Source organism: Acartia tonsa, chromosome 4 (assembly GCF_053477335.1).
Source record: "Acartia tonsa isolate MP-2025a chromosome 4, ASM5347733v1, whole genome shotgun sequence".
Classification (NCBI taxonomy): domain Eukaryota; kingdom Metazoa; phylum Arthropoda; class Copepoda; order Calanoida; family Acartiidae; genus Acartia; species Acartia tonsa.
Window position 1 is genome coordinate 57,834,518 of NC_137263.1, and position 26,073 is coordinate 57,860,590.

The following is a 26,073-nucleotide window of genomic DNA, read 5'->3' on the forward strand; positions in this document are numbered from 1 at the left end:
TTAATCTTATTTTCCGAAACTAAAAAGTCTTTAGTTTATATCAACTTTATAAAGGAATTAATCAAAAGTCATATCTTACATATCATCCATTAGGTTTTTTAACATTTTTTACTATTTTTTTTAACATTTTTTACTATTTTTTAAAACTCATATAAAAAATTGCCGTTTAATTTCAGAAAGGAGGGGGCATTTACTATTGTTAACTGTCCCGAAAGTTTTTAAAAGCGAAGCTTTTCTATAACTAGGGTCGGTCCGTCCATCCGTCCAAGATAGATAGCTTTTATTCGTTAATTTAGGCATGTTAGAATTGTTCTATCGATTTCAAACTTTGCATGGTGATTCCTGTAGTAGTTAGGTACGATTTAGAAAGCGTAGCAACTCTTTAATCATTACCAGAATGTCCGTACGTCCATTTTAAACATGTTGATTTTTCTACTTTTTCAACAACAAATTTTTATGTGATCTAATTATCCGTTTGATCTGATTTTTGGTATATTGATTTCTGGGACAACAAAGAACAATTTTATAAGCGAAGCAACTCTATAATCAAGTCCTAAAAATGTAAGTATGTCCATAAACATAATCCTGTATCAAGCAGTTTTTCAACAAATTTACTTACAATTTTGCTTCGACTCTTATACTTTTATATTCTGATTATTCAGTTCAGACACTATACAAGTGTTAATGTCCGTTCGTCCTACCGTTTCAGTGCTTCGCTTTTATGGATGTTGTCATCCTTGTTAAAAGGCATACTCTCATTAGTTGATCAAAAAAGTTTATGACTTTTATTAAATATAGACGTGTTAAAACTGTTCTATCCGTAACCTAAATAAACAAAAGATTATTTTCTTAATAATAATTGGCGATGTACATCAATTTACCATCAATTGTCTTATCCCTTAAGATCCCTGCGTTTAATTTCTGTAGAATTTTGATTATGAAATATTATTTTGAAAAAAAATGTCTAAAAAATATTCAATGAGCATAACAGTAAAATTTTATGCAACCTTGATTTTTCTTGTCAAGGCTGTCTCATTGTGGTCAGGGTCATGTACTCTCAGGCAGGGAGGGGACATTGGTAAATTAAATATCTGGCACCCAAAGTTTTATACAAGAGTGTAGCTTTTCAAGGTTTTAAGCTATTTTGGGGGATATTACCACCAATTCCTCTCAAAATATTTCACTTCCTATTTGTTTTTACTTTTCCTTTTTGAAACTAAAATAAAAAATGGAGGGGTTGAAATTAACTCCCCGTTACCTCAAGTGCCCCTAGAGGCCTCTAGGGTCGTAGCCGCTAGTCCTATTATATAAAGTAGTAGAGGTTTTTTTCTGAAACTTAAGATTTCTTAACTAATTGGACTACTGAACCGATTGGGTTATGAATTTAAGGCAAGCTTTACATAGGTCCTGCGATGGTTTTAGGCTATTTTATTTTCAGATTTGATTCTTTGGGAAGGTTTTAAGGTATTTTTATAGCCACTTTCTTCCCCTTCAAATACAGATCCCCTAGATGCTAGGGGCGTAGCCGCGAGTAAAACATACAGCAGAGCAGCTAATGGTTAAAGCAAGTCATTGCACACAGACATAAAAATGCACATAAGCAAGGACATAGAAGTCCAAGGGTGTTTACCCCTAAAACTTTGAAACCGATCGTTTTCTACCCCCTTACAAATTTAAAAATAGAGTAGATTATCCCACTCAAGCTATTAATACCCCTTATTTTTCCCCCTCAAAATAAAAGCTTTGGCGTTCTGAGCAAAGATGACAACATCCATAAAAGAAAACTTAAAGAACTAAAAAAAAAAAATGACAACGATTTAAATATGAAAAAACGGATTACCATAAAAACATTATAAAGACCAGTGGCGTACAAAGGATTTTGCCAGGGAGTTGTAAGTTAAACAACTTTTCAGGGAAGTTTAGAATGGGCCTTGTGGTTGTAGGCTTATGGCCATGAACTTCTTCACACAATAATTAGGCCCCTAGAGGCTAGGGGTGCATCTGTTAATTGATTGATTGTAGACTTCTAACCGAACCTAGTAATAGTGTCTAACTTTTTATCTTTGTGACGTAACAAAAATCGAAGGATGAGAGGGGAGGTGGGAAAGGAAACCCCTAAAAAAGAGATGGATTTTTGTTACGTCACAAAGATAAAAAGTTAGACACTATTACTAGGTTCCTTCTAACCTTACAGTTTTTTAAACATTATATACTTATAGAGTAGCTTTGCAACTTGGCGACATTGAAATTAAAATGGAAAACCCAACATGCGGTTTCTAGATGTTCTGAATTTACCAGAAAGGGAGAGGACACTGGGATGTTTATTACACTAGTCCCCAAAGTTATAAGGACTTTTTTTTAAATTTTACAGAAAGGGGTAATTTCGTGTATCAGCATTGGTGATGTACATTAATTTATCCCTTTAGATTCCGATAATTTATCCTTAGTAGTCCTTAGTACTACTGTATGACTAACAATGTTTGTCCGTCCGTACGAAATAAATGTGAATTTCTCGGCTGCTGCTGCATTTTTGTAAAGATCCCAACATCAATGAGCATCTAATATTTAACTTACTTTAAAAGAAACAAGGATATCAACATCCATAAAAGCGAAGCACTGAAACGGTAGGACAAACGGACATTAACACTAGTATAGTGTCAGAACTGAATAATCAGAATAAGAGTCAAAGCAAAATTGTAAATTTGTTGAAAAACTGCTTGATACAGAATAATGTTTATGGAAATACTTCCATTTTTAGGACTTGATTATAGAGTTGCTTTGCTTATAATATTGTACTTTGTTGTCCCAGGAATCTGTATACCAAAAATCATCACATTTAAAAGGGACCTACGGAAATTTTGGTAATGATTATTGAGTTGCTACGCTTTCTAAATCGTACCTAACTACTACAGAACTCACCATGCAAAGTTTGAAATCGATAGGACAATTCTAACATGCCTAAATTGACGCAAAAAGATATCCGTTACGGACGGACGGACGGACCGACCGACCCTTATCATAGAAAAGCTTCACTTTTAAAAACAAATAGGAACAAAAAGAATTCTAATACTAGCTTTTATTATAGGATGTAATTATTAATTATATAAGTTTTAAATAACAAAAGTCATCTAATAAATATAGACTATTTTATTTTAATATAACATATAAACAAGGATGACAGTATCCATGAAATCTGGGAGAGAAGGGGCATTAGACTGAAAAATACACTGGTCCCCAAAGTTTTAAAAACTATCTCTCGATTTGATGTTCTAAAAATTTTGGGCATTTTTATTAAATGATTGATTGATACAAACTATCAGAGTCCAACTATGTTTCACCAAGCATTTTAACCTCCGGAAGGGGTAAATTTGTAATCATAATTGTTGTTGAAAAAATTTAAATCTGTAACAGAATATTTCATATTGAATGAAAAGAGTTATTTCGCTAACATTAAAATAGAAAATCATCTAATTGCTTTATTAATGCTCTTCATGACTTTTAAATACAAATTTAAAGGGAAAGACAGATAGATAAATGTATAGATAGATGAATAAATAGAAAAAAAGAATAGATAGTTGGATGGATAGATGGGTGGATAGATAGATGGATGGATAGTTAGGTTAATGGATAGATTGATGGATAGATACTTAGATAGATGGATAAATTGATTGATAGATAGATACTTAGAAAGATGGATTGATAGATAGATGATCAGATAGATGGATGAATAAATGAATTGATAAATAGATGATCAGATAGATGAATTGATAGATGGATTCATAGATGGATTGATAGATGGATTGATATATGGATTGATAGATGGATTGATAGTTGGATTGGTGGATGAATAGATAGATATAAGAAAAGGAGTAAGAGAGAGAGAGAGAGTGAGTGAAAAAAGAAAGAAAGAGAGAAAAATAAAATTTGGATTACAAAGTTATTAAGCATTTTTTTCTATCTATTATAAAACAGGGAGCAAGGGATGAGTCAGTTGAAGATAAATTATTTGTTGGTTTCTCAAAGTGCCTAGTAAAGCATAGAAACTTTGTTTATTTACTTTAAGTTATATTGGATATAGGGTTGCCCCCAAAAATCACCCATTTTATTATTTTTAATAATTTTTTTTAAAAATAAGAGGGTGTTTCTGTGCTCCCTTTGCCCTTTGAGGGAATGCACCCATTGTGGATTTTGGTTTCTTCCCCTAAAATTTAACAGACTTTAAAATTAATTCACTGCTGTTTTACCATATGCATGACAGAAATACCTTGACTTATAAAATTATAAATCTCTGAACAAGTACCAAAGGAATTTCAGACAGACAGGCAGAAGGACATAATTATATATAGAGTGGCTTCGCTGACTAGAAATCTATTAATCTGCATTAATATATCCTTGTAGTCCCTGAAACTACAACAAGGAAACTATTAATCTTGCATTGATATATCCTTGTAGTCCCTGACAAATTTACAACAAGGAAACTATTAATCTTACATTGATATATCCTTGTAGTCCCTGACAAATCTACAACAAGGAAACTATTAATCTTGCATTGATATATCCTTGTAGTCCCTGAAACTACAACAAGGAAACTATTAATCTTGTATTGATATATTCTTGTAGTCCCTGACAAATACACAACTAGGAAACTATTAATCTTGTATTGCTATATCCTTGTAGTCCCTGACAAATACACAACAAGGAAACTATTAATCTTGCATTGATATATCCTTGTAGTCCCTGACAAATACACAACTAGGAAACTATTAATCTTGTATTGATATATCCTTGTAGTCCCTGACAAATACACAACTAGGAAACTATTAATCTTGCATTGATATATCCTTGTAGTCCCTGACAAATACACAACTAGGAAACTATTAATCTTGTATTGATATATCCTTGTAGTCCCTGACAAATACACAACTAGGAAACTATTAATCTTGCATTGCTATATCCTTGTAGTCCCTGACAAATACACAACTAGGAAACTATTAATCTTGTATTGATATATCCTTGTAGTCCCTGACAAATACACAACAAGGAAACTATTAATCTTGTATTGATATATCCTTGTAGTCCCTGACAAATACACAACTAGGAAACTATTAATCTTGCATTGCTATATCCTTGTAGTCCCTGACAAATACACAACTAGGAAACTATTAATCTTGTATTGATATATCCTTGTAGTCCCTGACAAATACACAACAAGGAAACTATTAATCTTGTATTGATATATCCTTGTAGTCCCTGACAAATACACAACTAGGAAACTATTAATCTTGTATTGATATATCCTTGTAGTCCCTGACAAATACACAACTAGGAAACTATTAATCTTGCATTGATATATCCTTGTAGTCCCTGACAAATACACAACTAGGAAACTATTAATCTTGCATTGATATATCCTTGTAGTCCCTGACAAATACACAACTAGGAAACTATTAATCTTGCATTGATATATTCTTGTAGTCCCTGACAAATACACAACTAGGAAACTATTAATCTTGTATTGCTATATCCTTGTAGTCCCTGACAAATACACAACAAGGAAACTATTAATCTTGCATTGATATATCCTTGTAGTCCCTGACAAATACACAACTAGGAAACTATTAATCTTGTATTGATATATCCTTGTAGTCCCTGACAAATACACAACTAGGAAACTATTAATCTTGCATTGATATATCCTTGTAGTCCCTGACAAATACACAACTAGGAAACTATTAATCTTGTATTGATATATCCTTGTAGTCCCTGACAAATACACAACTAGGAAACTATTAATCTTGCATTGCTATATCCTTGTAGTCCCTGACAAATACACAACTAGGAAACTATTAATCTTGTATTGATATATCCTTGTAGTCCCTGACAAATACACAACAAGGAAACTATTAATCTTGTATTGATATATCCTTGTAGTCCCTGACAAATACACAACTAGGAAACTATTAATCTTGTATTGATATATCCTTGTAGTCCCTGACAAATACACAACAAGGAAACTATTAATCTTGTATTGATATATCCTTGTAGTCCCTGACAAATACACAACTAGGAAACTATTAATCTTGCATTGCTATATCCTTGTGGTCTCTGAAAAAATACAACAAGGAAACTGACAATAAAAATTTATGGCAGCAATGAGAATTTTAATTATCTATCTATCCATATGTTTATCTATCTATCTGTCTATCTATCTCAAAATCTCTCTATTTTTCTATCAATCTATGTATCTATTTATAATATGTTTATCTGTCTATCTATTTATCTATAAATCCATCTGTTTATCAATCAATCTATGTATCTATCTATCTATCCATCTGTTTATCTATCTATCTGTTTATCCATCAATCTATGTATCTATCCATCTCTTTATTTATCTATGTATCTATCTATCTATCCATCTGTTTATCTATTTATCGATCGATACATCTGTTTATCTATCTATCTATTTATCTATAAATCCATCTGTTTATCAATCAATCTATGTATCTATCTATCTATCCATCTGTTTATCTATCTATCTATGTTTCTATCAAACAAACTCTCTGTTTCTATTCATCTGTCTGTCTATTTTACCATCTATTTATCTATTTATTATTCTAATCAATCTAACATTATCTTTCTATCTAACTATCTATATATTTAAGTATTTAATTTTCTGTCTATTTATCTTTCTATATATCTTTTTTCTAACTTTGTATCTTCAATAGTTCATATATCCATCTATATACAGGGTGGGGCAAATAAGACCGGACAAATTCTAACTTCTAAACAAATGAACATAAAATCGTAAATTTTAAAGATTTTATTGAATTTTAAAAACTGGCAAGCAAAATAGGTATATGACTATTAGATTATTCAATAAAATCGCCGCCAGCCTTAATCACCGCCTCTACCCGCCTCCTCAACCGCCGGCAGGTCCAGATCAAAATGTACCTGTCCAAGCTGGCGTAATTCTCCTTGATAGTTGCAATGAGGGAGGTCTTTGTGGTATGGACACGTCTGTTGGTGCATGCTTCAAAGTAGCCCTAGGCCCAAAAGTCCATTGAAAAAAGATCGGGCTTCTGTAAGACCACATTTCCTTAGGAACGTGAGTAACCGTAGGATCCAAATTCGCCCAACTTTCAAGCTACCCTTATACACGGAGGCTCTTATTTCGACCACAGTTGAGCTAGAACGACGTTCTTTACCTTTTTAGAAATGGCATGCAGTTTCAGCTAGGGTTGTCAGCGCAACCCATAGTCTAAAATGAGTTTTAAAGTTCAATATGGGTCCCTGAAGTCAAGAAGACTCAAAATCTGCCCCGTTTCACTTTGCTGGAGTACTAAGTCCAAGCCATTTCAGATAGAGAGCTCTAGTCTTTTCTAGTGTCTTAATTATGTATCTAACAGTATCCCCAGTAAGTTGCATAACTCTACCTCACCTACAGATGGGCTGAGGTCAGATTTAGTGGGCACTAGTCGAGAATCCAGATTAAACCACCGGCGCATTTGGAATCTGCCTTGTTGAACATATGCGCGGCCAGCTCGTTGTACACGTCCATCTTCGTCCAAAGATTTTTTGTGCTAAAAGGTCATTACCTAAGCTTTTTATAGTGTGGTCAAACGTCCTGATTGGTCAAGTAGTTTTGTCGCAATGGCCGTTTAAAGTTTGTCCGGTCTTATTTGCCCCACACTGTATCTATCTGCCTGTTTATCGATCTATCTAGTTATCTATCAATCAATCTATCTATCTATATATCCATCTCTCTATCTACATTATCTATCTACGTCTGACATGAGAAAAATGATAAATATTTGCTTAAATTTTTTATCATAAGGTGTTAATGTTAATTTGTTAAATATTTGATACTTACATAAATATATTTCTAAGCTTTTCTATAAATATGTGTTGTGACGCTTCACTGTAAAAGAGAACCTTATCAGTTGAGTTGTAAGTGGACAGACATATTGACAGACAAATAGATATATAAATAAAAGATAGAAAGATATATAATTAGACATATAAAATAGATATAAAGTATAAATTCCAATTTTTTCCCTTCAAAATTGATGTATTTAAGACTTTAAATTTTTTACAATTTTGTTTAGATGCATTAGTATTCAGCTTGTTCAGTTCTGACACTCTACAAGCGTTAATGTTCGTTTGTCATTCTATTTCAGAGAATCAATTTTATGGATGATGTCATCCTTTTTTAAAAATAGGAATTAGTTTTGATGAAAACTTATTTTAACTTCTTTTTAGGATTATGAAGAAATAGTTGATGTCAATGGTACTACAATGGATGTAGATGAGGATTATTATGATGATTACTATGTCGATACTGTTACTGACAAAGGAACATTCTATGTTTTTCTCAGGGATCTAAAGGGATAAGATAATAGCCGATAAATTGATGTACATCCCCAATGATGATACACAAATTTCTAGATTTTAATTAGGGGTTGAAACATTTGGACACTCAACTTAATGAACCACCCAATAAAAATTCAAAGTTCTCAAAGACCCCAACGTTATTATATAACTTTGGGGACTGCTGTAATAAACAGCCCAGTGTCTCTTCCCTCCCTGGTTATTCTATCTATTTGGAAATGGTTCCTACACCCCCCCCCCCCCCTGTTTAAAATGGCCCATGGAAATTAATGACACAATAAAAACTGTCCCGAATTTGTATTAATTTTGAGGAACACGACTCCAGTTACGTCATATTTTTCTTTCCCGAAAAAGGGGAGGGGGAAAGAAAAAAAAGGGAAGGGGGAAAGAAAAAAAAGGGAAGGAGGGAATAAAAAAGAGATGGGAGAAAAGGGGGTTTTCCCCATCTCTTTTGAAGAGATTTTCTTCCCCCCTTCCCTTTTTCGGGAAAGAAAAATATGACGTCACTGGAGTCGTGTTCCTCAAAATTAATACAAATTCGGGACAGTTTTTATTGTGTCAAATTAATCATCCCTCCAATTTATTTTTGTTAAATCTTTCGGTTATAACAGACACACAAACATCCTGCCACTTTTATAAAGTTTTCTCTCATTTTAATAATTCAGCTAAAGTAGTATAGGAGTAGCATAGAATGACTTTTGATACAGATTATGAAGACTCAAGTGATTACTATAACGACACGGCCGATTTACAAACCGCAGAGCCACGAATGGACGATGGCGGCATTGAACTATTACCATCGCCGGAAAAGTACATGCAACGGCCTGGAGAAGGCGGACGGCCATTTATGCATCGCCGTCGGCCGTACCGCCGCCGCCGGCCAGGAATGGGCGGCCAAAACGGTCTTCCAAATGGTGGCGGCCGCTATAATTACAACTTCCGCCGCCGTGGGCTGCGGCTGCCAGGTACAGGACTCAAGGGGGTGGCACCCAACATCCCCCCTCCACCATTACATTTTCCCCCAAACTCTATCGGTCACAACCAACTGCAAACCCAAGGCTATACAGGGTTGAAGAAAAGCAAGCCTACCCAGCCCAAACTTGCCACCCGCAGGCCGGTGCCGGCTGCTATTAGTGACAGTGTCAGCGGCGAATCCGTTAAAACGGCGTCACACCCGTCATTTGCCGCAACCGCAATACCCTCAAAACCACCAACAAAATCACAGTGCGATTATTACACCAATGATCTGTGTCTAGAAGTTGATAACTATCCCATTGGCGAGATTATGTCGCAAATTGGCGCCAATCGGCGGGCAAGCAGTGATCTTATTGCCGATGTTATCGACCAATCGGCAGATGATCTAATCGACGGCGTAAGCTCCAACCAAGAATCTACCTATACCCTGGCACATTATTATGGCAACCAGCCGCAGCCGCAGTTGGCCGGACAACGGCGGCAGGACACCGACACACGTGACTTTGCCACCGACGGCGGTTTCCTCTGCCCGTCCGAGATCAAGTATGCGAAGCCAAAGCGCGGCAAAACGGCGCAAGGCGAGTGGAAAGATATAGTGAACGTAAACGACTACACACAAACGCTGCGTATGGAGAAATGTCTGCAGCCGGGGGGCAGCTGCAGCTATGTGAGCCACCACTACAAGTCCCAGTGCAGCCAGGTGTACAACTACCACCGCCTGTTGTCCTGGAACAAGGCCCGGGGACTACACATGGACATCTACAAAGTGCCCACCTGTTGTTCCTGCCATATAATGGGCTACAGCTATGTGTATCCGCCGCTGGGCCAGGGCAAGAAAGGCAAACAAGATCACGGCAACTTTCCCACATCTCCGGCGCAGCCAGCCGCTCCACGGCCATCAATAGCCAAGCCGCAGTTTAGTAGTAATAAGTTTCCGCAAAAGCCGCAGGTGCCAGCACAACCAAGCAATCTTCCTGTTGTCAATTCTCTGGATAATTTTATTTCAGATTTTAATCCTCAAGCTGAATTAGAACAGTTTATGCAAGCTATCAGTGATGATCTGAAAGATTTTAACACATTTGGCAGCAGCCGGCCGCCGAGAAGGCAGAGCCAATCTAGCGGTCAGTTTGTCCGCCGCGAGGGAATATCAGCCTCGCCGCCGTCAGCCCTAACAACACAGCCAAGTTTGGCAGCCGCCAATAATAATCGTGTGCCCAACCGCTTTTCAACAGCTGCCTCTGTTTCACAACCGCCAATGGCGGTAAATTTAGGCAATGGCGGAAATAACAGTCCAAAACGGCCAACCCCAACGCCGTATCAACCCGTTATCAACGCAAACAACGGCGGGAACAGCCAATTTGCAGCCGGCCCCAAATACCAAACAAAAACGCCGTTCCGCTACCGGCGGAAAAAGGAGCAAACCGTTAGTAGTAGCACACAAGTCATCCCGCCCCAGAACGGCGGCAGATATTCGTCCATCCGCCGTGGCGATGGCTTTAACGCCAACGGCGTCCCACAAACAACGCCAAACAGTCAACAAGAAAGTAGTAATCCGCTAAACAAGTATGAGAGTATAAAATTAGACACTGCTAAAAGTAATAATAATGCTAACAAAGCTGAACTAGAAACAATTGACAATGATTCGAATGATAAATCTGACGAGGTTGTTAATTATGGTTATCATCCCATTATTGACTTCTTCAATACGTGATTGTTGTTGTATATACGTTTATTTTAGTAGCGCAGCTACTCTTTAATTAAAGTACGTCCTGACGTCAGTCTGACGGTGGCATAGATTCTACATTATCCAAGGATAGATGGGACATTTGGCTGTAAATTTTACTGGTACCCAAAGTTTTATAACTTTGGGTACTTTTAATAAATCTTGATTGGTTGGTTCAAAAACTATCAGTTACCAAAATTTTCAAGCAGTAATCTACAAATTTGAATAAATTTTGTTCGTCATCATTGGGGATGTAATTGTACAAAATCTTTTAAAAAATAAATGATTGTTATTGCTGCGCTTCTTATGGATGTTGTTGGTTTTGTAGAGTCCTATAATTTGTCATAATTATTATAGTTTTAATTGTAAGTGAAAATAGTTTTTTTTTATATATAGTAATTAAAGTCTTAATTTAGTTTGAAAGAAAAGATTGCAATCAATTTTAATCATATATTTTACTATATAACTAAATCTTGCAAAAAAAATATAAAATTTTTAAATTCTTTACTATCTTTAAAAAAGACTACATTTTTAGGCTTTCAATTCTATAGAGATTGTTTAATATCCAAGTTCAGTTTTTAAAAAGTATCATACATTATTTAATACTGGCTTCTACGCACCTAGAGGCCTCTATTGGCACTTGGGGTGAGGGTTGTTTAGTCGACAAAACTCCCATTTTAAATTTTGGGTTAAAAAAGAAAAGTTAAACATTTTCTTTGGAGGGTCATTTTTTTCCTAAGGGTTATTTTTCTTTCAAGAGTGTTACTACCCTTCCCTAAAAAGTTATAAACCTTCCTAGGACGTACAAGAATCTTAATTGTAAAGGAGAACCATATCAGATCAGCGGTTAGCAAGATCCTTTGATACAGACAGATAGAGAGACACAATACATTCTGTTACTTTTAAACAAGGATTTATATTACTACTTTAGCTATCATGGATGTTGTCAAACTTGTTTTAACAATATAAAGATCTAAAGGGATAAGACAATGTCCGAAAAATTGATTTGCATCCTTAATTGTAATACACAAAATTACCCCTTCAGTAGATTGCAATCAGTGGTTGAAAAGTTTGCACACCAACTTAATGAACCAACCAATTAAAATACAATCAAAGTCCCTAATGTTGTAAAGCAAATTAATAAGAAAAACGATATTATAAAACTTTGGGGACTAGTGTAAAAAACAGTAACAATGTCCAATCTTTTCAACCAATAATTTCTACATAAGGGGACATTTTGTTTATCACAATTGGAAGGTATATACAAATGTATCCCCCATTGTCTTATCCCTTAGATCCCTGCTGTTCAATGTTAAGGTCGGGTTTGACAATTTATTTATGTTACACTATTTATTAATTGTCAATATAAAGAAAAAAATAAGAGTTTCTATAATAAAATACGAAAAAATTAATAGCTATTTGTTGCATCGTATAATAGACAGCTTTCCGCGGATATTAAAATGAATAGTTATAAGATTTGAACCCTTCTGCCACTCCGGACTAACAAAACTGGTTTTAATTTAATGATTTTTTTCATTCATGGAAAATTGTCTGTAATACGATGCTATGCATGATTTTTCAGTATGGCTGAGAAACCGTTCTAATCCAGCGGAAATTAATCGGTTTTGAAGCCATATTAGAGAATACTTTTTTTATTTTTTTAAACCTTAAAGTATTATTTTATTTGGGATTTAAACTAAACTTTGATATTAAATATTAGTATAGAATGAAATATAGGTAATTGTTTTAACCATAACACACTCTTATAGGTTAAGGCCGAAGAGGCTCAAGACGTTTAAAAGAATCTTTTGCTATTTCTATTTTCATATTTTTGGTGCAAACGTTTGAATATAAATAAACGCAACAATCGAATCTTAAGAAATTATATTTCAAGGAGAAAAAAGAAATTAATAAATATCTTTTTATATGCATTCGGATAGGAAGGGAGGGGACAATGGGCTTTTTATTGCACTAGTCCCCAAAGTTTTATAATAAAATTTTCTCATTCGTTGGCTTAACGAGATTGAGGACTTTTATTGGATTTTGATTAGTTGATTAATTAAGTTGAGTGTTCAACTACTAATTGTGATCTTCAAAGGGGTTTTCTTTATTGTGGATGTACACCAATTTATCGGCCATTGTCTTATCCATTTAGATCCCTAACATTCGGACGCATGCACAGAAATTTGCAAATGGGGGGTTGCAAGGTGGGTTGGGTTGTAATTTACATTTGTATTTAATGTTTTATAAACGTGTTCTCTTATTCGTAAGCTTAAAAAACTATGGGGACTTTTATTAAATCTTGATTATCTTGATAAGGGGTATTTTTAAAAGCCAAGCTTTTCTATAATTAGGGTCGGTCCGTCCGTAACGGATAGCTTTTTTCATTAATTAAAGCATGTTAGAATTGTCCTATCGATTTCAAACTTTGCATGGTGATTAATTTAATAGTTAAGTATGATTTAGAAAGCATAGCAACTCTATAATTATTACCAGAATGTCCGTACAACAAAGTATACTGTTATAAGCGAAGCAACTCTATAATCAAGTCCTAAAAATGTAAGTATGTCCATAAACATTATCCTGTATCAAGCAGTTTTTCAACAAATTTACTTACAATTTTGCTTCAAATCTTATACATTTATATTCTGATTATTCATTTCTGACACTATACAAGTGTTAATGTCCGTTTGTCCTACCGTTTCAGTGCTTCGCTTTTATGGAAGTTGTCATCCTTGTTTGTTTATGGATAGTAGTTAAAATAAATAAAGAAAATATATATTAGCCAATTGGACCAAAAAACACAGTGTAGGAACTGTCCGACCACAATATTGTACACTTTTTGGAATGAAAGGGCAGTTATTATTTAGTGGATTTTGAAAGCTATGGAATGTAAACTATTCTGGTATCCAAAGTTTTTTAAACACATTTTTTTCATTTGTGGCCAAAAAAAACTTTGGGTACTTTGTTGGGTTTGAAACTAGGATATTCTAAACTAATCTACCAATAATTATAATCTACAGAATGGGTAAATTTGTTTGATCAATTTATCGTCCATTGTCTTATCCCTTAAGATCCCTGACCGAGTAAAACCACTTTGAGGAAATTAATTTCTGGTATTTTTTTGACAAAAATGATATGGATATATGATATACGTGGATATATTGACAGGGAAACATTAACACTTGTATAATGTCAGAACTGAATAATCAGAATGTAAATGTAAAAGAGTCAAAGCAAAATTATAAGTAAATTTGTTGAAAAACTGCTTGATACAGGATAATGTTTATGGACATACTTACATTTTTAGGACTTGATTATAGAGTTGCTTCGCTTATAATATTGTACTTTGTTGTCCCAGAAATCAGTATACCAAAAATCAGACCAATCGGATAATTAGGTCACATTTATTGTTAAAAATGTAAAAAAAAATCAACATGTTTGAAATAGACGTACGGACATTCTGGTAATGATTATAGAGTGGCTATGCTTTCTAACTCGTACCTAACTTCTACAGGAATCACCATGCAAAGTTTGAAATCAATAGGACAATTCTAACATGCCTAAATTAACGAAAAAAGCTATCCGTTACGGACGGACGGACGGACGTTCGTTCATCTAGTAGGAGGGGAGCGGATGGGGTAAAAGGGGGTGGATATTTTGTATCGTTATTTTAGCCAGCTGCAAGCGTTAATTTATCAGAGTATATAAAAATCTGGTGCAACATCCAAGTAATATTATATCGATTTTGACAATTTAACATTTCTGAACTGTTTATATTATATTAGGAAGCGTAGCAACTATATGTTTATCCTGTCTGTCTGTATGTCTTACTGTGTCTGTGTGTATGTTTGATTGTACAGGGAAAAGTCAATGGAACGATTAATTGATATACACCCAAAAAATTTTAAAGAAAAATACCTCTTCTGCAGAGTAACCTTATTTATAAAAAGTTTATTTACTGCTCGTTTGGAACAAACTAATCAAAGTTTAATAAAAGTCCCCAAACTTTTTGAGCCAACGAAGGTTATAAAACTTTGGGTAACCAAGAGCTGTACAATTAGAGGCTGTATGTGGGATATATTTTTGTCTTTGGATTTGATCCTACTGGCGACATATATTGGCTATATATCAGGGATCTGAATGGATAAGACAATGGCCGATAAATTTATGCATATCCCCAATGATGATATGCAGAATTATCCTTTCAGTAGATTAAAATTGGTGATAAAAACGTTTTTACGCTCAACTTAATGATCCATCAAAATTCACTAAAGTCCCCAAAGTTGTAATCCAACGAATAAGAAAACGCTTTTATAATACTTTGGGGACTAGTGTAACAAACAGTCCTCTCTCTCTTTCTGGCTATAAATATAAATTAACTCGCAGACATTTACTATGGAGTTAAGTTTTCTTGTAAGCAAAAATTAAACTGCAATCACGTATTAATAGTCTGCCTATCTCAGGTAGGAAGGGGACAGTAGAACTAAAATTTTAGACAATATTTGATAAAAGGCTCTCTTATTTGATGGCTTAAAAACTGGAATTTTTATTGAATTTTTATTTACAGAAGGGATAACTTTGATTATTATAAATGGGGGAGCACATCAATTTATTTTTCATTTTTACTGATTTTTTTACTTATATAAGTTTTAGAAAAAATACTTATTTTACTTATATACGTAATAAAAAGTGATATATATATTATTTAATGTTCCTTAAATTGGCATTTTTAAAAGATAATGCTTAAAAGAAATTATTTATTATTATATTATAAATTATGTAGTTTATATTTTATGTGTTTTGATTGTTATAATTGTAAATATGTAAAAAAAAGTTATTTGTTATTCAATGTTATTGCTGTTTTTTTGTTATTATTTTAATAAATCATTGTTTTCTTATGGTAACTGACGTTAATGAGGGAGGGAGAGGATAATGGGCCGTAAATTATGCTGGTCCCCAAAGTTTTTAAAATATTTTCTCTCCTTCGTTGGATTAAAAACTTTAGAAAATTTATTATGACTTGATTGGCTAGTATAAACTAACTATGTCCAAACTTTTCTACAAAAGGGGTATTTTGTTTATCATTATTGGGGATGTACAACAATTTATCGGCCATTGTCTTATCCCTTAAAATTCCTGAATTGTTTTCAGGACGGGGGGCGAAGCATGTTAAAAGAACATAAAATAGACGGACGTACAAAGTGGCGGAAACTTTCATCATACATACATTATTTTTTATAGAGAAGCTTTGCTACTAAAACTTGTAATGTGGTTATAATGGATATAAGAATATACGTGGATATTATGACAAGGGATAAATTGTCATCAATTTAGCTTGCTAATAAGGACCTCATTTATTGTTCAGTTCGTTCATCCAGTAGGAGTGGAGGGAATGTGGTATTTTAGCCACCTTTTTTATGACAGTAATGGATATAGGATATACGTGGATATATTGACAGGGGAAAATATGACGTCAATTTAACTTGCTAACATGGACATCATTTATTGTTCAGTTCGTTCATCCAGTAGGAGTGGAGGGGATGGGGTATTTTAGCCAGCTTTTTTGACAGTAATGGATATAGGATATACGTGGATATATTGACAGGGGAAAATATAACGTCAATTTAGCTTGCTAACATGGACATCATTTATTGTTCAGTTCGTTCATCCAGTAGGAGTGGAGGGGATGGGGTATTTTAGCCAGCTTTTTTTTGACAGTAATGGATATAGGATATACGTGGATATATTGACAGGGGAAAATATAACGTCAATTTAACTTGCTAACATGGACCTCTTTTATTGTTCAGTTCGTTCATATAGTAGGAGTAGAGGGGATGGGGTATTTTAGCCAGCTGCGAATAGCGCTTTATGAGAGTACATGAAAATCTGGTGCAACATTCAAGTAATAGCATATCCAATATTGTTGTTGATTTGATTGGTTGCTAATTATTACTCTTGGGGGGATTAAAGTACATAACAGAAAGGGGAACATTTCAGGGATCTTAAGGGATAGGACAATAAAAGATTATAAACCTCAAAACAAAATGAATAACCCCTTGTGCAGATAAAGATTATTTTCAAAAAGAAAACAAAATTAATATTGAATCTTGAAAGTTTAATTTTTCGTCAATTGTCTCCTCCATCTTTCTCTGGGAAAATTATAACATAATAAATTATTCCTACAGTATTCCTTTAATTCGCTAGTTGTGGACCCAAAAACTTCACCACTATTAATTTTTTTTTTTTGAGGGGGGTAGGTTGTCTTTAAAACTAGTGTAAAACCTGCAAACCAACAAACAAGAAAGCCTTGTAAAATGCAGAGATAGAGGGGACAATGGGCTTTTTATTACACTAATCCCTAAAGTTTCATAATAACGTTTTCTATTTGTTGGCTTAAAAACTTTGGGGACTTTAGTGAATTGTTATTGCTTGGTTTAGTTAGTTAAAAGTTCAAACGTTTGAGCTACAGAAGGGGTAATTTTGTGTCTAATAATCTGGAAAGTATATCCATTTATCGGCCATTGTATTATTCCTTTAAATCCATGAGTAAAATATAAAACGACTGTGGTGCAAAAGACACATTTTGTCGGATAGGCGATGGGTTTGAATCTCAATTAAAAGACCGCATCATAACTAAAGAGATTAGAGTAGGTGGGAATAGTCCCTTTCGTGGCAACGCCCCTTAAGAGGCGATTCTTCTTATTTTTCAGGGTTAGAGGCCCCCGCAGGTGCTATAAATAGGAGAAAAGCTACTGTGAAAAATACGAAGAATCGCCTCTTAAGGTGCGTTGCCACGAAAGGGACTATACCCGAATAGGTTCCTACTGCTAATACTTGCCATAAATAGTAAGAATATAGGACATGTCTTTACCCAAAACAGATCCTATCATGACATTGACTAGAAGGACAACTTGACAAAGGTCGTGCAATCAAAGAAATGATTTACAGTAGGGCAAATAGCGGCGCTTTATTGCCAAGATACAGACAAAAAAGAACATAACTTAACTTATCTCTTTATTAATTACTAGCGGCTACGCCCCTAGAGGCCTCTAGGGGGCACTTGAGGGGAGAGTCGAATTTGATAACCAAATTTCTTATTTCAAATTTTAAAAGAAAAAGTAAGAAAAAATATTTGAGGGGGTAATTTTTTTTAGGGGCGATTTCCCCAAAATAGTTATAAACCTTCCCTGGACCTATGAAAAGCTACCCTGTTAAGGAGAGCCCGATCGGTTCAGCGGTTAGTGAGATCCTTCGCTACAGACAAAAAGACCTTACTACTTTATATAATAGGATATCAGTTTTGGCCCGCAGCGTACTGCTAAACTTTTTTGCCATAAAATTATATTTTCAGTATGGCTTCCAAACCTATCAATATCCTCTTGATTAGAACCGGTTTTCAGCCATACTGACAAATCATGTATAGCATCGTATTACAGTCGACAATTTTCCATGAATATTAAATTTAAAAACATAAAATAAATACATGTTTTTGGCCTTTGGTCCCTAGGGACTAACAAAACTGGTTTTCATCTTATAATTTTTCTTTTTAATATCCGTGGAAAGATGTCTATATTACGATGCGGTAAATAACTATTCCTACCTTAGTATTTGTACCAATTCTCTTCAAAATTTGTTCAACCTGTGACAAGTTACAAAATTTATGCCATCCTTTTGGATTGAGCTATTTATTACAACTTATTGGCCAATGTCTTATCCCTTTAGAACTCTGATTTAAACTTTTTTTAAATTTAGGTTAAGTTAGGTAAAGTTTAGAAAAGCCCCGTATGCTTAAAATAAAGTTTAAATGGGTACTAAGTAGCCCTAGAGTGTTTGAGCCCTCGGCTAGGTGTAGGCATGGGAAAATAATATCCCTTTAATTTAAATTTATTTTTTAAAAATAAGGGTGTGAAATTTTGATAGAAACCACCGATTATTTAAGTGTTTCCATCTGATTTCATTGAATTTAAAAAATCCATTTGGAGGGCAATAGTTTGTAAAAACCTGAGCACTAATAGTCACTGAAGCTGGCTTCTCTGGGTCAGCCATTCTGGATATCTAGCTATCTTTATGGATATCTTTTTAGATGTCTTTCTAGATAGCTTACTATTATGACTTTATGATGGTTTATCACAATAATTTTTAATCAAAATTATACAATTATAGATCACTATTCATATTTTTTAACAATTTTATATTTCATGTAAAGAAGTCAGAAAGTTTGTTGTTAAATTCAGAAATTTCTTGCAGATAGGATGTATTCAAATGTCGTCTTTGTAAACAGAAATTTAATTTTCTGAAAAAATATAATTAAAGTCAGTGAAGAAGGGGACATTGGACTGTAAGTTATAGTGGTCCTCAAAGTTTAATAAATGCATATTTTTTATTGAATCTTGATTAGCAGGTACAAACTAGTAATAAAAGGTGAAATAAAGAAGAGGTAATTTTGATTATTATAATTGGGCGTGTTAATTAATTTATTGTGTACATTGTCTTACCACTTTAGATCCCTAAATTTCTTAAAGCTAAATTTCTTATTTTATATTTATACTAGTGGCTGCGCCCCTACCATATAGGAGCTTTATATTCAAAGGGCAGAAAAATAGCCTAAAACCATACCCAGACTTATTTATAAAAAAATAGCCTAAAAACAATATTAAAACCTAAGAAACTTCATTGTAAAGAACCATATTGGTTCTGCGGTTACCAAAATCTTTCACTACAGACAAAAAAGCTTACTACTTTATGTTATGGGATTTATACATCCATTAAACATGGTGGTTAATTTAGGAGTTCGCTTTTTGTACAGAAATATTTTGTACAAATTTGTTTTCCTCGATTTTCACAAATATTTGTTGAAAGGTTTATTTCTATGGATATTGGATATAGAATATACATGGATATTATGACAAACAGGGGACAAACTTTCGTCAATTTAGGTTGCTAACATGCAACGGATATGCACTTGCACATATTGGTCAGTTCATTCATCCAGTAGGGGGGAAAGAAATAAGGTAAAATAGGTGGACGGGGAGAATCGTTAATTTAGCCAGCTACAAGTTTCACTGTATTAGAGTACATGATAATCTGGTTTAAGATTCAATTAATAGTAAATCCATTTTCATTTAATAAATTACAAAACAAACAGATTCTTAAAACATAATATTAATTACACTGAAAAGTTGTTTTATTGTCTTTGTACATTTTCGGTCTATTTGGTGTCTTTCATTATTTAATTCTACTTTATTTAAAAGTCACAAATCAAATGAAAAACTTTTAAAACTTATTAAAAGGGAATAAATATGAAATAAATAAAAATTTCATTACATAAATTGGTGTTAATCTAGCACTTGAGTAAATTATACTGCGGTAAAAATATTATTATACTAGAATAATTATCTATCTATCTATCCTAACACAGTTAGATTGAAATATAGATAGATATAAAATATAAAAATAAGATATATACTCAAATAAGTGTTAATCTAGCACTTGAGTAAATTATACTGCGGTAAAAATATTATTATACTATTATAATTATTTATCTATCTATCCTAACACAGTTAGTTTGAAATAGAAATAGATATAAAACATAAAAAAAATAAGATATATTCTTAAATAAGTGGTAAAAATATTATTATACTAGAATAATTATCTATCTAACTATCTTAACACAGCTAGTTTTAATAAGAAATAGGTATAAAATTTAAAATAAGATTTATTCATCAATAGGTGTTAATCTAGCACTTGAGTAAATTATACTGCGGTAAAAATATTATTATACTAGAATAATTATCTATCTATCTATCCTAACACAGCTAGTTTGAAATATAGATAGATATAAAACATAAAAAAATAATTAGAGTACATGATAATCTGGTTTAAGATTCAATTAATAGTAAATCCATTTTCATTTAATAAATTACAAAACAAACAGATTCTTAAAACATAATATTAATTACACTGAAAAGTTGTTTTATTGTCTTTGTACATTTTTGGTCTATTTGGTGTCTTTCATTATTTAATTCTACTTTATTTAAAAGTCACAAATCAAATGAAAAACTTTTAAAACTTATTAAAAGGGAATAAATATGAAATAAATAAAAATTTCATTACATAAATTGGTGTTAATCTAGCACTTGAGTAAATTATACTGCGGTAAAAATATTATTATACTAGAATAATTATCTATCTATCTATCCTAACACAGTTAGATTGAAATATAGATAGATATAAAATATAAAAATAAGATATATACTCAAATAAGTGTTAATCTAGCACTTGAGTAAATTATACTGCGGTAAAAATATTATTATACTATTATAATTATTTATCTATCTATCCTAACACAGTTAGTTTGAAATAGAAATAGATATAAAACATAAAAAAAAATAAGATATATTCTTAAATAAGTGGTAAAAATATTATTATACTAGAATAATTATCTATCTAACTATCTTAACACAGCTAGTTTTAATAAGAAATAGGTATAAAATTTAAAATAAGATTTATTCATCAATAGGTGTTAATCTAGCACTTGAGTAAATTATACTGCGGTAAAAATATTATTATACTAGAATAATTATCTATCTATCTATCCTAACACAGCTAGTTTGAAATATAGATAGATATAAAACATAAAAAAATAATTAGAGTACATGATAATCTGGTTTAAGATTCAATTAATAGTAAATCCATTTTCATTTAATAAATTACAAAACAAACAGATTCTTAAAACATAATATTAATTACACTGAAAAGTTGTTTTATTGTCTTTGTACATTTTTGGTCTATTTGGTGTCTTTCATTATTTAATTCTACTTTATTTAAAAGTCACAAATCAAATGAAAAACTTTTAAAACTTATTAAAAGGGAATAAATATGAAATAAATAAAAATTTCATTACATAAATTGGTGTTAATCTAGCACTTGAGTAAATTATACTGCGGTAAAAATATTATTATACTATCATAATTATCTATCTATCTATCCTAACACATCTAGTTTGAAATAAAGATAGATATAAAACATAAAAAAATAAGATATATACTCAAATAAGTGTTAATCTAGCACTTGAGTAAATTATACTGCGGTAAAAATATTATTATACTAGAATAATTATCTATCTATCTATCCTAACACAGCTAGTTTGAAATATAGATAGATATAAAACATAAAAAAAAATAAGATATATACTTAAATAAGTGTTAATCTAGAACTTGAGTAAATTATACTGCGGTAAAAATATTATTATACTATTCTAATTATCTATCTAGGAGTAAAACAAGAATATATTTGTAAATTATATCATAAATAAAGTTTATACAATTGTCTGTATTCAGTTTTTTTGGTGCTTTCTATTAAAGTGCCTATCAAGAAAAAACTCCCTTCCCCTTTAAAAAAAAAAAAAAAAATAAGAGAGAAGGGGAGGTTAGTTTTACCCCCTATGCATAACCCCTTCAGGACCTCTACATGCTACTCTACTCTATTCTAACCCTGCAGGGCTAACCCTTAACCCAATATAATATAACCTAACCAGAATTAAAATAAAACACAAACACAGGACCCCCCCCCCCTATTTGAATTTCGTTTTAAATTAATGAAAGGCTGGCTTCTTTTCCTTTTCTTTTGTCTGTATTGATTCCTTTGAATTATTTTACCGTCAAAACTAATTTTAGTTGAAACAAGCTGTGCCCACTATCTATCTATATTCAAAACAAACTGTGTATCTACCTATCTTCGACACTAACACCAAACGGAGGATTAAAAACTTTTTTTACTCTTTGTCCACCAGGGTAATAATTTTAACCAACAACATGGATAGGTTTTCAGAAAGTAAATGTTACAATAGATTTATTATTCCTTGGATGTTGCACCAAATTTTCATGTACTCTTATAAAGTGATGCCCACAGCTGGCTAAAATTAAGAAACCCACAATCAAACCCATTCACCCCTTCTACTGGATGAAGCTAAATTAATTTGTCTGTCCGTCCGTCAGTCAGTACGTTGCGCTATGAGGAAAATGTGATTTTTTCTTCTGCTGCTATTAAAGATTGACAACTGATTTTTAGTGAATATTTCTATGACAAATGCGTATCTATCTACATATTGTTTTGTCCTTCTGTGTATCGGTCATGCTTTAAAAGATGCAAACATTATTCTACTAAGGTTTCGTGTAATTCTTGAAGTTATTGCATATTATCCTTATTAAAAAGTTAATTAGTCTAGTTTACATTGTAAAAAGGCTGGCTAGTGGATCGTTTTTTTTTTGTCCTAGGAAAGCTTTAAAGTTTACAATTATCATTTAGGGAGGGGACGTTGGTCGACAGTAAATTATGATGGTACTCAAAGTTTTTATAAACACGTTCTTACTGGTTCTTTTCATTGTTATTGAAAACTTCGGGCAATTTTATGAAATCTTGATTGGGTTAGAAGTGACCAAAGATTTAATATGCAGAAGGGATAATTTTGTTAAACATCATTAAGAATGTACATCAATTTGTGATTGCATAAATAAACCGCGCAAAAACACGCATAAAAACTCCATCATTAACACCATTAAGGAAAAGTATTCTTAAAAATAACTGGTAGAATGAGGGAGGCAAATTCGTCACAACATAATAGAAACGATGAAAATGATAAATCAGGTAAAAGATATCTAATATTAAAGTTTTAAAAGTTTTTAAAAATGAGGGCTTTTATTTGTGTATGGATTATAATATTTTAAGAGTTTAATAATGGGAGTTTCTCGGAGGTTGAGACATCACCATCCGTCAAAAAAAGAATAGACTCCCCTGCCCCCCAATTATTTTTGTAAAAAATTATTTAAAATTGCGAATCCCCTTGTAATTCTATCAATCCAAAATTTTCAAAGACGTTTCCCTGTTTACTACTAAAACAGTTATTAAAAGTACATGAAAAGAAAGTACCAAAGTGAATCTACATTACAACAAATGTATTTTAGATATCCATTTCTGGATGTTGGCATCCTTGTTTATAACCATATGACGAATCCTATGACGATTTGCCATAAAAGGCTTTCATGGTTTTAGCCAAGCACCTTATAGTGCCTGTGAAAATATGACGTCATACAATACAAATGACCAATGATAGGCCAATAAACAGACTAAATTACTAATAGCAGACCAGTATACATTTTAATTGACCAATGGTAGACCAGTATGACGGCATTATTTATAAGCACTATAAAAAGCTTCGGTTTTTGTTTATCTTTGCTAAAATTTTTAAGAATTATTTTGTTGGATTTTGATGGACACGAAAAATATTTATGCAATATGCAGCCTAATATTTTATGCAATACTCAAGTAATGCAAAAATATGGCACGCCTGCAAAAAAAAGTTGCATTTTAAGGTTGCAACGATACTCTACAAGTCTTGAAGGTTGTTAAGTCTGTCTGATAGCACGTTTTATATAAGTAATATTATATGATCTACCTAAGATACGTAATTAGTAGCGAAGCTACGTTCTATAATTCACTTTGTCTGTCTATCCGTCAATCAGTCAGTCCGTAACGAGATTGGGCTCTGTATTTAAAGGGATAAGAAGGCGGCAAAAAAATTTCTAAACCATTGCAAAAACTATATGAAGCTAACCTAAAAAGAAAAAAACTACTCTGTATGTCCGCCTGTCAGTCAGGCCGTACATGTCTGTGAGTCTCTCCGTTGATATTGAAGATAAACAGATGGAATTTTAGTGAAGACTCCTTTGACATAGGCACAACTAATTGTTTGGTCCGTCTGCATGGCGGTCATACTTTAAAAGATATTTTAAAGGTTTTGTGATTTTCTTGATGTCTTTAAAAGTTAAATTCTCTTTCTTTCCTTTCCTTGCTATATAACTTACTTTGTCCGTTTGTCCATTCCATGATTTTTTAGTAATTCGCTACTTATGTATGTTGTCATCCTTGTTTGTTAATGGTTGCATTTAAAAATACTTAGTTTCTTTATTTCTTGCATCTTCAAACAATGACGCAGTTATAACCAAATTATTTTAATCATTTGACTTAAATACAATTATTATACGAGCCATTACATTTTCTAAGCTAGTAGTGGTTGTTTCCCTAGCATCTAGCGGCTCTGTATTCAAACGGAGAGCAGAAAGTAGCTTAAGATAGCCTAAATTTTCCCGTGTCAATATATCCCACGTGTATATCCTATATCCAATTATATGTTAATATTTATTCCTACATTTATTATTTAGGTATAATAATATTGTAATTACTATCAGGACTCATGGATCTAAAGGGACAAGGCAATGGTAAACTGGTTTAATCCCCATTGATGTTACACAAAATGTAGATTGAAGTTAGTGGTTGAAGCGTTTGAACAACTATAACTCAATAAATCAACCAATCCAAATTCACTAATGTCCCCAAAGTTGATAGGCCAACAATTAAGAAAGCGTTATTACAAACTTTGCGGACTAGTGTAATAAACAACCCCTTCTTTCCTGTTAAATTTCTTACTCTTGAATGATAAGAATTATTATTGCATGATTAGGCTTGTTTGAAGACCTCAATAAAAGAATTGAGCTTTTGCTACGCTAATTATGAACGCTGTCGCGTTTAAATTAAGTGCAAAGCTACTCTATAACTAGGTATGTCTGTACGTTCGTGTACTGAAACTGTGCTTATTAAAGATCCAATTAGTTGAATGAAAAATAAAATAATGGTTTTAAAAATATACACTTACATTCTCATTTAAAATTAGTTTTTAATAATTTAATTGGTTATTCATTAATGTTATTGAAATTTCTAAAGAAATAGCGGTACAAAATACACATTAACCAGAAATATAAAAAATATATTAATCATCTAGCGGTAAAATTATGAACTACATATAATAAAAGTTTGGTGATTATCCCTATAAAAACTATAGTATAAAACAAACTTTTACATTTTTATCTTCTCTTTAATACTAATGAGAAGAACCAATGACTGGTTTTAAACCAAAGGAAATTAACATC

At 32.6% G+C, this 26,073-nt stretch overlaps 2 protein-coding genes across 2 annotated transcripts in view; one reads left to right on the forward strand and one right to left on the reverse strand.

Annotated features, from left to right (window-relative positions):
• Nucleotides 1-19,194, reverse strand: part of LOC145315580 (dynein light chain roadblock-type 2-like) — a 96,508-nt gene extending 77,314 nt beyond the window's left edge. The window contains exons 1-2 of the mRNA XM_080155559.1: nucleotides 19,091-19,194; nucleotides 18,690-18,728 (exon numbers count right to left, since the gene is read on the reverse strand). Of these exons, the coding sequence (XP_080011685.1) occupies nucleotides 18,690-18,728; nucleotides 19,091-19,135 (84 nt within the window). The 5' untranslated portion in view covers nucleotides 19,136-19,194. The remainder of the gene's footprint in view (nucleotides 1-18,689; nucleotides 18,729-19,090) is intronic.
• LOC145317919 (uncharacterized) lies at nucleotides 9,100-11,450 on the forward strand. The gene has a single exon (XM_080159206.1). The coding sequence runs from the start codon at nucleotides 9,158-9,160 to the stop codon at nucleotides 11,072-11,074; it is 1,917 nt and encodes a 638-aa protein (XP_080015332.1). The 5' UTR covers nucleotides 9,100-9,157; the 3' UTR covers nucleotides 11,075-11,450.
• Nucleotides 19,195-26,073: the final 6,879 nt, after the last annotated feature.

What these genes read in the sequence shown, in the direction of transcription:
- LOC145317919 (XM_080159206.1), top strand. Translation starts at nt 9,158, where the DNA reads ATGGACGATGGCGGCATTGAACTATTACCATCGCCGGAAAAGTACATG.